Source organism: Manis javanica, chromosome 3 (assembly GCF_040802235.1).
Source record: "Manis javanica isolate MJ-LG chromosome 3, MJ_LKY, whole genome shotgun sequence".
Taxonomy (NCBI): Eukaryota; Metazoa; Chordata; class Mammalia; order Pholidota; family Manidae; genus Manis; species Manis javanica.
Genome location: NC_133158.1, coordinates 33053164 through 33067327, shown reverse-complemented (window position 1 = coordinate 33067327; position 14164 = coordinate 33053164). Strand labels below are relative to the sequence as shown.

At 41.0% G+C, this 14164-nt stretch overlaps 2 protein-coding genes across 8 annotated transcripts in view; one reads left to right on the top strand and one right to left on the bottom strand.

Moving 5' to 3' along the window:
• The window catches only part of IFT122 (intraflagellar transport 122), a 67615-nt gene extending 62310 nt beyond the window's left edge, over positions 1-5305 (bottom strand). For all 3 annotated transcript variants that reach the window (XM_017647350.3, XM_017647352.3, XM_073231064.1), the window contains exon 1: positions 5147-5305. In XM_017647350.3, coding sequence (XP_017502839.3) covers positions 5147-5187 — 41 coding nt within the window. In that variant the 5' untranslated portion in view covers positions 5188-5305. The remainder of the gene's footprint in view (positions 1-5146) is intronic.
• A 172-nt stretch (positions 5306-5477) lies between these two features.
• MBD4 (methyl-CpG binding domain 4, DNA glycosylase) lies at positions 5478-14075 on the top strand. 5 transcript variants are annotated; one of them, XR_005056476.2, is made up of 8 exons: positions 5478-5758; positions 7282-7509; positions 7903-8768; positions 11122-11196; positions 11275-11409; positions 12031-12180; positions 12610-12787; positions 13670-14075. XR_005056476.2 is itself a non-coding variant. In XM_017647357.3 (8 exons), exons 1-8 carry the CDS (start codon positions 5670-5672, stop codon positions 13745-13747), a joined length of 1725 nt encoding a protein of 574 aa, XP_017502846.3. In that variant the 5' UTR covers positions 5478-5669; the 3' UTR covers positions 13748-14075. The 5 variants fall into 5 exon arrangements, 4 of the variants coding, with proteins under 4 accessions (XP_017502846.3, XP_017502849.3, XP_017502847.3 ...); XM_017647357.3 differs by having other exon boundaries at positions 12684-12787; XM_017647360.3 differs by lacking the exon at positions 12610-12787.
• The last annotated feature ends 89 nt before the right edge of the window (positions 14076-14164 follow it).

Below are 14164 nucleotides of genomic sequence, written 5' to 3'. Positions count from 1 at the left end.
CAGAGAAGTCAATTAGCTTGTCCATCATCACAAAACCAACAAGGGAAAAGGCCAGAATTTCAACTCAGATCTAACTCTAGAGTCTACGGTATACTGCCTTCCATTTTCTTGAAATATTGTCAAGTATGACAAATCTGTTACCTTAATTCTTTAATGACAGTAGTTAACATTTATTAAGCACATTTATTTACTTTGTATGCTAAGTACAGTTTAAATGCTTTACATGTATTAACTCACTCATGGCAATAATCCTATACCTATGGATTATTTGGAGGTGAGAAAACTAAGGCACAGAGAAGTTAAATAGCTTGTCTGAAAATACACTGCTATTGAGTGGCGGTGGAGCCAAAATCAAACCCAGGCACTCTGGCTCTGACACCCAAACTCTAACCACTATCACTGTGGCCCTCAGTTCATTATTATTAGCACATGTCATAGCTGACAAAGTAATTAGCAATAGTTTCCATGCTTTATCAACAGAAAGGGAAAAAAAGTATTACCACCCACTCAAAGCATTACACATAGAATTCTGAACATTTTATATAGGTTCCACTGATCTCAGAAGCTTCCTCTAAGAAAAACACTTCTTCACATATATTCAACAGTGAAGAGTTGTTGAAGAGTATAAACTTACATGTCATTTGATCTTATAACATAATGCTATAGACAGCCCAGGCACTATTGGCTCACTTTTACCAACGAAGAAACTGAAATACAGAGGCAAGTCACGGGTCTGCAGTCACACAGCTGGCTGATGGAAAAGCGGGAACAAAGGCGATTGCTACACCCTTAACAGTTGGGCATCCCTCTTGATAAAAACAAATACAGATCCTGAGTCCTTCAGCTTCCTCACTGTTAAGTGCTAACAGGCCCGGGCCTTCCTGCTTCTCAGGCTTTCTTTCTCTGGACCTAGAGGAAAATATACCTGTGTGTTTCACACTCTGAGAAGAAGCAGGGCAATGTAGAGGGGAGCTGGGGCCGGAAGAGCTGGCCTTCTGTATGAGCGTTTGGCTCAACCTACAAAACAAGGCTAGAGAGCTGCCCACCCACGTCCCAGGGAGCCCAAGCCAGCCTTGTGCAAGCACCAGACACCTGTGGGTTGCTCAGATGAGGTATTAGGTTCTGGAAGGGGTCTGTACCTCTTTTATAGTCATGCTTGGTTATGTGGCTCCCTTTCTACCTTATACATACTTGAGCTCATCAAAGTGGTTCTCGTGTGGCTTCTTCATGAGGACCATTTGGGGTTGAATTATCAGAAAATCATTTCTGAGTGTCTATTTAAGGCAAGCCTTAACCTATCTTCCTCTCAGATGTGAAAATTCATTTTCTCTGAATTACTTGAAATTTGCTTTCCCAAAGTATAATATACATGCCTGATTTACCCCAATCTAAACTCTCACTGTACTTAGAATTATATAGCTTTCTACATTTTACATTGTTTGAGATACTCTCTTGTTCCTTTAATTATAGTCATATGCAATGTAAAGGATTTGACTCCGTTTTAGACATTGTGGGCTCATGATGCATGGCATTATCCTTGACACAAAATGAATATTATCTCAAACTGACAAAATTTTACCTTGAACCCCTTGGACTTTAATTACATCATGAGATTGTGAAAATGAATAAAGGAAACCTCATTTAAAATAGTCAGGAGACCAGAAGAGGGAACTCTCACAACTGCCAACAGGAAGAGAGATACCTTGCATTCCCAAAGGGAAGAAGTCTACTTTACTACCCCAGCAGGAGGAAGATGTTCTCAGTGGCAAGAGTCCCGCCCATAAGAGGCTGTCACAACTCAGTCAATGAAAAGGCAGTACATTTCCAACTCCCAGTTTACTCCAATGGACTTTTTGTTTTTAACATCCACTCCCAACAGTCCCCCTTTCCTCCATTAAAGAGAGTTCCTCTCCTTTGTTCTCCCAACTTGCCTGGTTCACCACAGCTTGCTTGTCCTGAATTGCAATTCCTCTGTTATTCCCAAATAAACTCACTTTGCTGGTAAAATAACTGGTTATTTTCAAGGTCAACGACAGAAACTCAGAATTGGAAAGACCCTAAACCTTGTCATATAATCCAATTCCCCTGCCAGGGTAGAAATTCCCTACAGATGACCATCCAGCCTCCACCTGAACACTTCCAGGGCTGGGGAGCGCACCTGTCTACAGGCAGTCTATTGTACTTTAGGATGGTTCTCTCTCTCCACCTGCCTCCTTTCATGAAAAAGACATTGTTAGATTCCATTGCAGACAGAGGGTTAGTCGTGCAGGTTGTCCTCTGCCAACCCCGTGCCCACCCCACTGTAAACTGAAGTCCCAAAGTGCCTCTCCAAACCCTGTACAATCTGACCCAGCCTCTGAATCTTATTCACTCTGAATCTTAGGCAAATGATATCACCTTGTTAAGTCTCAGTTTCTTCATCTGTAAAAGGAGTAACAATTCCAACTTCACATGTGGTTGTGGCAATTAAACAATGTAAGGCATGTAAACACTGTCTGGCCTACAGCATGTACTCAGTTCATACAAGCTGGTGTGAGTGGGGAGTTAGAGCAGATGCTGGCCTGACTGGAATAAGGTGTGACAACCAAATGAAGCGTCATGGTTGCAGTGAACCTGGAGCAGTGCTTTTAAGAGAGAAAAGGGAGTTCAGAGAAGAATAAGAGAGCATTTGGGAAGGGCCTTTGGATAGGACATTAGAGTTTTCAAATGAACTCAAAAGCATAAATTTAAACATGAGGAAGCACAGGGGAGTGGGAGGAGTACAAATAGGGCCAGCTAGTTAAGTGCACAATTTGATGTGGAAGGTAATTGGTTTATGAGAAGTACAGTTATGGATCATAACATCAGGACTTGAAAAAGAGGATTCCTGCTGCTATATGAAGGCTAGTCAGGAAGCAAAAGAGCAGAACAGGAGATAGTGGCTGGTTCAGTTGTGGATGACTAATATTTGACATCTGGGATTTTTTAGTTCTGTTGCTCATTTTTTTACAGCTTTTTGTTTTGTTTTATCTCATTGTGGGCTATCAGCTGACATATGTAGCTGCCATCAGGATTGCTGGTCTATAGAACCCCTACAGTCTTACTCTAATAGATTGTTTTAAACCTATAGTGGGCCAAAAACCAAATAACCAATCTTCATTCATCATTTGTTCACTCACTGATTCATTCACTCATGAGTCCATCTATAGATCAAATAGTCACAATAACCACTCATTTGTCTAGGCTCAGAAATAAGCCTTGGAAATGATTAAGACATAGCTATTGCTTTAAGGGGTTTATAGACTTCTTGGGTTAACAGGGTCACAAATAACTCTTACACTAGACAGACGTTAAGTACCACAAGAGAAGAATGAACAAAATTCTATGTCAGGGGTTAAAAACTGGGAGCAAATCAGGCTGTACTTGGGCAGCAAATGTTCTGTTTGGCCCACATGGAGTTTCATTTTGTTGTTTTAGATTAGGTTCCAACATTTAAAAATTAGGACATTTCACATAAAAACCCAGAAACCTAGGAAGCTTCTGGTGAGAGCAGGAAGATCTGAGCACCACAGGCCAAATTCCTGCAGGGTGGTAACTGGCAGGAGCTGAGCAGCAGCTGCCCCTTTTAGGCAGAGCATGAGCTCTCCAGTTTGACACACTACTTGCTACTCCCTTTTACTCTCTGACATCGAAGGCAAATGTTCATTTGCTAGTTAGCAGCCTGTGCTGTGGGTACTTTTATAATAGAGTTAAGAGAAAAACAAAAAGAAATTTTTATGCAAATCTTTTCCTTAAAAGTAGAAATGAAACATACATGGTAGGGCTATATGTTTTCAAGGAAAGTGGGGTGTAAATAGAATACTCCTAGGGAAGACAGACAATTCCATGTGTTTAAGATGCAAATAAGCATTTCCCATTTATGCTGCCTGCCTGACTCCTGCAGGCATTTGAGTTTGCAGCCTCTGTAACATGGGGAAATTAATATTGTGGCTAAGAGCGTTGGCCTGGAGTGAGGAAGAAAGCTGGCTTCACCAGTTACTGTATGGCTTTGGCAAATTATTCACCCCTCTTTGTGCTTTAGTTTCTTTTCTCTTATGTAAACTAGACATAATTATAGTACCTACCTCAGAAGGCTGTTGAAAGGTGATAATGATATAAAAGGTAGAAAGTTCTTAGCCAGTGCCTGGCACAAAGCATTAGCTATTACTAGTGCAGAATACAAAAGAAAGAGCAACCATCTTCAAAGGGAGCTTTAAAGGATGTTCGGAATTTCGATGTGAGGAGATGAGGAAAGGAAAGCATGATTTCTTCACACAGAAGGGCCTAAGAAAAGACAGAGAGGGAATGGCAAATACCCTATTTCAGGGGCCAAAACAGAGGCTTCACAATGAGGCTGAACAGATCATCTAGAAAGATTTTGAAAGCTAGGCTGAAGAGAACAATCCAGTAAGTCAGGATTTTGCAAGATATATTGTTGTGTGATGGATTTAGGTGATAAAAACAGAATAGGACCCTAAATAACACTGAATGTTAAGGTGAGAAAGTCATTCTCTTTTGATCCTCTTTCAAACCTTCTATTTAAGCGTAGCAAAGTCTTGGCTTGATGCTATTCATCTCAAGCACCTCTCTGACCATACTTGCTAAATCTGCAGTTCGAGAGACAGTAGACTTCAGGCCTCAAGGTTCCATAGCAACAGTATGTAGCTACAACTTATTAACAATTTGGTTTAAGTCTTAGTTATTTCACCAAGCAATAAAGTTTCCTTGTAAAACCGCAAAACATAAAATCAAGTAAACAAGAGTATGAGTAATATGTGTATGTGGAAAAAATTGGGAAGTTTGAGACACATTGTCGTGGATATAAAATGAGCCCAGAACGGACTCCGAGTAAGAGAGCAGCAAGATCATATTGTGACTACGTATAAAACCGCCTCGACAGGCTAGTACGTCACGCATGGCACATCTCTCTGCTCCCTTTTCAGGCCTCAGTTTCTGCACTCGCAGAGGAGTGGGAAGGCGACCTTGCAGTCGCCCAGACAGCGGGTTCGGTGCCCTCAACCAGGCCGCAGGCCCGTTGCCCGTGGCAACCATGGAGTTCATGCCATGGCTCCCGCCATCCCCGCTGGGGCTCGGCCTCCCGCTCCTCCCGGGCTGTCCCGCTCCTCACCACTGCTCGGCTTTATCTCTCCACGTCAACACGGCCCGCATCGCGGCTTCCCTCACACCTCGGGCCCCTCCTCCCCGCCTCAGCAACACGCCCGGCTCCGCGAGCCACTTTGGCTACCCGCGCTACCCCTGGCAACGCACATGCGCAGTGAGGTACGCGCGCGCAGCAGAGTTCTGAGTGCTTACGTCCAAAAGAGGGAGTTTCAGAAAGGAGCAAAGATGAACGGGTTCCTACAAGGCGTCTGCGCAACTAGGGGGCGTACGATTGGTCAGTAAGGGCGGAGGGCGGTGCGTCTTCTTTGACAAAGGATTTGATTGGCTGAGTCGTGGAACTAGCGGCGACGGCCTTGGGGGTGGCCGGAAAGCTACTGTGGAGTTTGATGGACTTTACCTGTCTTCATCTTTCGTTTTCAGCCTAGCGCTCTGAGCTGAAGAATTTTTCACATTTTACTTTGCTCCACTCCCGGGGCGTCGCACCAAATTGGCTCGTTGCTGCAGCCGGAGCCGTGAAGAGCACGGCTAGGATGGAGAGTCCGAGCCTGGGAGACTGCGGAGACGCCCTCGCGGGCACCGCCAGTGAGCGCCTAGTCCCAGACCGGCCTTGTCACCTCCGGCAAGTTACTGCCCCCTTTCGTACCTCTGCTTCACCAACTGTAAAATAGGAGCAGGGAAGTAGAACGTGGATGGGCCTTAATAACCTAGGATCGACAAAGACATCGAGGCTCACAGTGTTAGTCACTAGGAGGTAGGGCTGTAGCTCAGGTTCTTCTGCAGTGGGTTCAGCCCCGTGGTACCCCCGACTGCTGTGCTCACCCGAAATGCCGGAGGTGTTAGGAGAAGCAGGGAGGTTTAATGGTGCAAGGAGAGGCCGGCTTGGGTTGGAGGATCTTCGGAGGAGGAGAGGTCATGTTAAGCAGCCAGGGGAGCTCCAAAAATGGGTCATATGAGAAGCAATAGAGGAAGCTACAGTCAGTGAGTAGTTGTATACATGAGATATGGGGCGAAGATGATTTACCTTTTTTTTTTCAATTTACCTTTTTTTTCCTTTCAAAATCTAAACCTCAGAACTGCCTTAAAAAAGGTATACCTCCTTTTAACAGACGAAGAGAAGAGACTGGAGTAATTTGCTCTTGGACACACTGCTAGTAAATGGCATAGCCGGGATTTGAACCCAGTCTGTTGACTTTTTTAGTCTGCGCTGTTTTCACCAGGTTTCCATTTTCTTACCTCCAAAATTGTGACTATATAATTTCTTAAGATCCACCTATTTCCCAAGTTATTGAACTCCAAATTACTTCAAAGACCTTGATTCCAGTTCTAGTCAGTCACTAGCTCTTGTTTAGTTTCCTTGTTTGTAGAAGAGAGTTGAGTTAGACATCTCTAAAAAAAAGTTAGACCCATCCAACTTTTAAAACTTGTGATTTCGTGATTAGGATACACCCTACTGAAGTTGTTCATTAATAGTACAGGGGAAGAAATATTAGACCAAGATTTAGTAGACCTGGGTTCTGGTATCAGTTCTGCAAGTAACTTAATCTTCCTATCACTCAGTTTAATAATAAATGAGAGTAATCCTTATCCTACCTACTTCACAAGGTTATCACAAGGATGGATGAAAGACAGTTGAAAATTCTGTATCATAAATTATTTACCTTTTGGAGAGTCACATCTTATGAAACAATAGATCCCCTCCCCCTGAAGAAATACATACATATATAAAATTTTTACCTCACATATTTGGGGAGGAGGAAGGTGTCCCACTGTCTCTTTTAAGCAGTTCTGTTGACCCCAGGTTAAGAGCTCAGTTATTCATGTTTTTCAACTGCCAGGTGTCACCAGAAATCTTTATAATAGCCTACTCAATGATTAACCAAAAATAATTTCTAGCAAATAGCTTGAGCATTTCATCGTGCAGAGATTTCCAACCCTTTTTAACCCATGTTGGAGGATGGGAAGATATTGGGGGGGTGGAAGGTAGGAAGACATTCCCATAGAATAAGATTGGTCCATTCTGATTGTGAAATCATGGACAGTCTAAGTAGTCCATGAAGTTCCTGCCCATTCATGGATTGAAATTGAATCAGCAGAGGAAGATAAATTTTAAATGAGCTAATCACTTGTTCTTTGTTTTTTCAGCAAGGAAGATGGTGCTCTGGGATTGGAAAGATTGGGGGACGATGATAAACAAGCAGTAATAAAAAGCAATGAGTGTAATCCCCTGCCTCAAGAATCCATCAATTCTGCTCAATGTGATGATCCTTCAGTGACAGTATGCCATAAGTCTGTCCCATGTGGATGGGAAAGAGTTGTGAAGCAAAGGTTATCTGGGAAAACAGCAGGAAGATATGATGTATATTTTATCAGGTGAGTGTGCAAGGTGGTAAGAGAGTACGGCCAAACAATTTTGTCTAGAGGTAACAGGAAAACATAGCAGGAACCTTGGCCTTTTTGTTTTTACCATAAAACCATTATGGATTCTATTCTTCAATGTCACTGGTTATATTAAGTGACTTGGGGACAAGTACGTATATTTTCTCCTGTGAATGGTTAATGGTAAGGTTGCACTTAAGTTTTATTTGTAAATTATACTGTCATATAGGAAACTATATAAAAGTACTATTTTATCACTATTTTTTTATTTTAAATGCTAAATGCCCATGGCAACATTTGGAAAGTATTAATTAAAAATCTGAAATGTGATCCAATTTTTAAGTAATTTTTATTTACTAGCAATAAGTGTCCTTTAATATTTTCTAGCCCACAGGGACTGAAGTTCAGATCCAAAAGTTCAGTTGCTAAATATCTTCACAAAAATGGAGAGACTTCACTTAAGCCAGAAGATTTTGATTTTACTGTACTTTCTAAAAGGGGCATGAAGTCAAGAGATAAAGACGGCAGCATGGCAGCTTTGACTCAGTCCCAACTGCAAAGCAAAAGTAACAATTTAAACCGGAACCTCAGGACACGAAGCAGGTGGAAAAAAAATGTGTTTCCTCTGCCAGGTGGTGGTTTGGAATTGCAAGATAGCAGAGGACTATCCAACTTTACTTCCATTCCTTCTTCCATGCTTTTGAAAGAAGATGAGGGTGTTCATGCTGTTGAACCTGGAAAGGTGAGAAGGTCCAAAGGAAAGGTGACTACTTTGAACGAAATTCAAATTAAGGAAACTAAAACAAGGCACCGGAAGAGACTTCCAGAGTCTGTTCAAAGTAATAGAAAAAGAGAAACTGTGCATACTAAGGAAGATGCTGAAAGTGAATCTGTCACACAACAAAGTCACCTTGATGGAGCTCTCTCCATTTCTGATGCCAGAGCAAGCAGCAACCTCAGTGTGACCAATGAAGCAAAGAGACTTGTAGAAGAAAAATCATTGAGTTCAGAATCAAATTTTCATTGTGAACAGATAACTTCCAGCATCATCAACAAATCACGTTCAAGCAAAGAAGCAGAACAAAGCCAGAAGCGTGAGGGTACCTTTTTAGAATCTGAAGAAATAAGAACAGAAGTAGAAGTTGGCAAAAGGAAGGAGCATTTGCATATTGACACTTTAAAATGTGGCTCTGAAATGGACAGGAACTGCTCACAAACCGAAAAAGACTGTCTTTCTGTGAAAACATGTCAAGGTATTCATTGCACTGAAGTGCTATTAAACATGTGACGAGGAGTTTATACTCCTGGATATTGTATTTCACATCTGTACCCGGTTAGGATATAGGAATACAATAAAGAAATAGGGCCAAATATCCGGCACATTCTACCAGTTGATCTAGTACCTCCTCTAGCCAGCCTTCAAGCCCCTTCCTGTGGCAGAAAGGGACTCAGCTGGCCACTGCCTTGATGCCCCCAGCAAATAAAAATTGTGCCACTAACAGCTGCCACGAGCTCCCCTGGCTCAACAGCTGGTACTCTCCCCGACAGTGCTTTCCCTTCTTTCCAGCTTTCAGCCAGTAATCTTACAACTTTAGGGAAAATGAAAAGGTTTCACTTATGAAAAGCTTTGGGGGAGACTCCTTTTATACATAAACTGATTGACAATAGTTTGTGTGTTCTCTGCACCCTTCCTATTACTTATTACGGATTTGTGACTTCCAATTTAGTTTTGTATGTATCATAGTCATTTTTATCTTCTATTATAATGTAATGCTTCTCTAAAATACTTAAGAGCTCTCAATAATTCAAAGTGGTAATCACATAGTTCATCTATTATTTGTAATATGCTCTTAATACAGAGTTCAGAGCTTAGCAATTTTGCCTTTATAGTACCTCAGTGAATAAGAGATAAAGAGGAGACCTTTCAAGCAACCCAGTATTAGTTATTCATTATGTCATTATGGTATAATGAATAACTCCCTTAAAGAAGAATAGTAATTTTACTTAAAAGTCCTGTGGAGAGACAGCCTGAGCAAATTGGTGCACTGGGGGTTAGACTTGATTCCTGCTGTCACACCCACTCATGATTTTATGCCTTTGCTGTGCCTGGAATGTCTCTACGTTTAACAGAAGTTGGAACTACGTTAACAGTTCTTCAGGCCTGTCTCTTTAACTTTGAGCTTGAGGGTATGTACTTATTGTAGTATAATGGATAAGTAAAATATTACAGACATCCTTTTGCAACTAAAATAGAAGTGTCCTATTTCTCCACTCAATAAAGAAGTCTAGTTCTCAACATGAGATGGAGTACCCTTAGGTTAAAAAGATGTCCCATGGAACAGTAAGACTTTACCACTGACTAAGTTAGAAATTGCCAAATAAACTGAGCTTCAGTCTCCTTGTAATAAGGGAAGATAGCTAATATTTATAGGAACTCACAGAAGAGATTACCAGGTAGCTAGTAAAAGCAGTTTCCTTTGTTCTAACACTTTCTTACTTTCTACTAGGCTTTGCCTATTCTAACTAGAATACAGACAAACACTAGACTAATTATCTGGAGAACCTGGATACTTGTCCCAATCTATAATCAATCCTCCTGTCATTTTTGGATTGTTGCTTAATTTCTAAGCTTTAGTTTCTTCATCTGTAAAATGGAGGTAATAGCCTTCACCAGTCCTGTTTTTCACATCAAAAATATTGTCAACTAAAATGAGAAGTGAAAAAGATAGCTTCACGATGTACAAATGCAAGGTATTATTAACTGACATTCAAATGTAGAGGCTACAGGAAACATTAAATGTGATAATTTTAGAATTAAGAAAGGGAAGCCCAGTAACCCTGGTTGAATAGTCTTTATTGAATTAACTGAGCTTGTAGGTAGATCATGGTCTTAGGTATTCTACGGTCCAAATCTTAGATTTTTCTGCAGGTTCTATTTTTTCTCTCTCTTTTTTTTTTCCTTTTTGGTAAGTTTAAGAGTTCACTGCAGAAATTTTGGAAAATATAAAAAGTTAAAGGAGAAAAAAATTAACAGTGACTATTATGCCATTTTAGTGTATTTCAATACAATCTCTGTCATTTTTTTTATTATTAAATTGTGATCATATGTAGAATATTGCTTTTTTCACTTAAAAGTTAGTGACCTGGGGGAAAATAATCATGACACAGTCTTAAAAGTATTTCAATGACCACATTGTACAAATGTGTCACAATTTGCAATGCTCTGTATTATTTCAAACTTTTTAATACTGTGAACTCTGAACATAAGTATAGAAAACTAGTGTTCAGAGTGGTTAAAGTCATGGACTTAGAAGCCAGACTGCTTGGATTTGAATTTCAGTTCTGACACTAGCTGTGTGACCTTGGGCAAGTTACTTAGCTTCTCTGTCCCTCAGTTTCCTTATCTGTAGAGTGGAGATGAATAATACCTAGCTCCTGGGTCACTAGTAGGATTAAATTGGTTAATTTTTATAGTTTTTAGAACAGTGCCTGGCACACACTACATGTTTTGTAAGAGTAATATGTTATGACAATAATTTGTACCCCTGAATATTTCTTTACGCTTAACTGTAGAGTCTATTAACAGTGTTCATGCTTCCTTTTCAGAAGATACCATCCCACAGACCCAAATAGAAAAAAGGAAAACAAGCCTGTATTTCTCCAGCAAATACAACAAAGAAGGTATCTCTTTCCCAATCAGAAAAATCAGATTTTAAATCTATTTCAGGTGTGCAGCTCTGATGTAGTGTGTGTGTTTAGCTCTTAGCCCCCCACGACGCAAAGCCTTTAAGAAGTGGACCCCTCCTCGGTCACCTTTTAATCTTGTCCAAGAAACACTTTTCCACGACCCATGGAAGCTCCTCATTGCCACTATATTTCTCAATCGGACCTCAGGTTTGTGGATTATTTTCATCTTTGTCTCAGTAGAGACAGTGTGATGAGGAGAAAGAGCATGGGTTGATTAGGAGGCCTGGGTTCAAGTTTGATTTCGAGACTGTGTGACCTCAGGTAAGGCTTTCCCCTTTCAGCCCTCAAACTCTTTGCCAATGAGATAGACTAGATAACATCCAACAGCCTTTTTCACACGAGAGAACAGATTTTCACTCATTTTCAACTTCAAATTAGTTTTGGACATCAATGAAAATCAATTACTTAACATTCTTCCACCCTCTGTCATGTATAAAAGCCTTTCTTTTTCATTGAAAGCTTTCCTTAATGTCATTGGCACCTTGTGTTCTATATGCTTTTACACTAATTATCTGAAGTGCAGATAATTTAAAAATTATTACCACACAAGTCTAGGTATTAGCATGATTTAGACTGTTAGCCAAACAGGCTAATGGTGTTGGTTTTTTACGCTGAAAGTGATTGCTGGTTCAGGTAATGGCTTCTCCTCAATGCTTTAAAAAGAAGAAGGGAAAAAAAGCTCTATGTGGGTTATCTAGGTGAGGAAATACCTGAACTTAAAACCAGCCCATCTTGAGGCTTGTAATTATGGTTATTTTTACTTAACAGGCAAAATGGCAATCCCTGTGCTTTGGGAGTTTCTGGAGAAGTATCCTTCAGCTGAGGTAGCAAGAGCTGCAGATTGGAGAGATGTGTCAGAACTTCTTAAACCTCTTGGTCTGTACGATCTTCGAGCAAAAACCATTATCAAATTCTCAGGTACTTTTCCATACACCCGAAGGATAAAACATAAGCTGTGCCTATTTGAGAGAGCTACACCTTGAACTTTAAGGTCCTGGGGTGCTGCGTTAACGGGTCATTCAGCTCAAGCCAGCCCTGAAGGCATTTAAAAACAGTCCACTTGCCCCAAACCACAGTCTCCCACTGACCCAAGGTAATAAGTCTTTGCCTAGCACTGGGATGGCCTGGGCAGGAACAGAGAAAGAAGTCAGTGAAGCAAAAAGCCCAGTTGACCTCAAGGATTTTACTATGTCTGGTTAGCACAGCACAAAATAATAATGGTGCGTAAGTGGCAGGTGAACGGTTGCGACGGGGTAACTAAGCAGGAATTCGGAAGATAGCGCAGTCAGAACTGGGGGTGTTGGAAAGATTTTTTTCCCGTCTCCTTCTTCTGGTCTCTCCATCCAGCCCCCCATCACCCCACATTTAGGGGAAGTATCTATCTAGAAGCTGGCCTGATACGTGGGGTGTTGCATTCTCAGATGAGTATCTAACAAAGCAGTGGCGCTATCCAATTGAGCTTCATGGGATTGGCAAATACGGCAATGACTCTTACCGAATTTTTTGTATCAATGAGTGGAAGCAGGTGAGTCCCAGCCATAATATCTCCAGCACATTTTGTCTCTGAGGCAAAAGTCCACCATTATTGAAAATTACTTCTTGGACACACGTTTTTTCATATCAGAACCAGTTTTATTCCAAGTTCAAGGGGCAGCAGGAGGATGGGATTACTGTCAGGAGGAAAGGATCCTTGTCACTCCCAAGTCCGTTAAGTCTTGCTTCACGTGACCTCTGACTGACCTCCAGCAGTTTGTCACTTCTGACCCTGTTCTGTCATTCCCATTCATGTATGGTCTCTAAGCCTCATGTGGTTTTCCTCCTGTCACAGTCACTGGCCTTCAAAAGTACACCACTGAAGGCAAGCAGGCAGGTTTGGGCTTGGAATGCATGCTTGTTGGGTTCTCCTAGTTGTCTCAGACTGTTTTTGTGATAACTGGGTCCTACTCAGCTACCCATTCTATTGAGTATGCCCAGTTCATAGACATCCAGGAGGTGTCCCAGCAGCTGGTGGCCACGGCTAGGTGGCCAAGTACACTGCCCTCTTCATCTGTGACTTGCTCTAAAACACTCAGCCAGTAGGTCTGGCCAAGCCCATCCCTGCTTTGCCATTTTATTGTGACGTGAGCAATCCATTTAACTCTGGAAAATAGCATATTAATACTTATGTGATCACCACCCCATGCCCTGTGTCATGGTGAAGATCAGCACTAAATTGGAAAGGATTATCTTAATGTAAGGGACAATTTTAAACATTCTGAATCCCATTAGGGTAAAGGTTACAATTTTTAGGCATGTCATCATAAGGTTCTATTCCCCTACCAAACCTTTAAAAACCCAAAGTTTAAACATGTATTTCTGGCTAACTGACGTAAGGCCTCTGTGTCCTAATATGTCGTGTTTCTTCCAGGTGCGCCCTGAAGACCATAAGTTAAATAAATATCATGACTGGCTTTGGGAAAATCATAAAAAATTAAGTCTGTCTTAAAACTCTTGGAAGTCTTCAAACTTCATTTCACAAGTTACTTTGCATTTGATTCTTAAGAGCTCCATTTTGACCAGCTAACTTACAGGCATGTAGGCTTTACTCAGCCCAACTAGAAACCTCACGTATGTTTTCTTAATGTGTGTGCCACTGGTAGTGTTGCTAAATGAATGTACTAGAACATGTTTTGAACAGTTTTTGTTTTTAATAAATCGTTATTTGACCACAGTCCTAAAAATGTATATGACTTCTCCAATGATGAAATGCGATTTGTAAGTGAGAAAAGCCTTTCTAAACTACCAGTAATGCAAAATAAATTGCTATCAACCTTCTTGAGGAAAGATTAGATTTTCTGTTCTCTTTGTGTAAAAATGTTACACAGTTATATGAAGAAGAAGTCAAAGAGTTGCTACCAAAAAT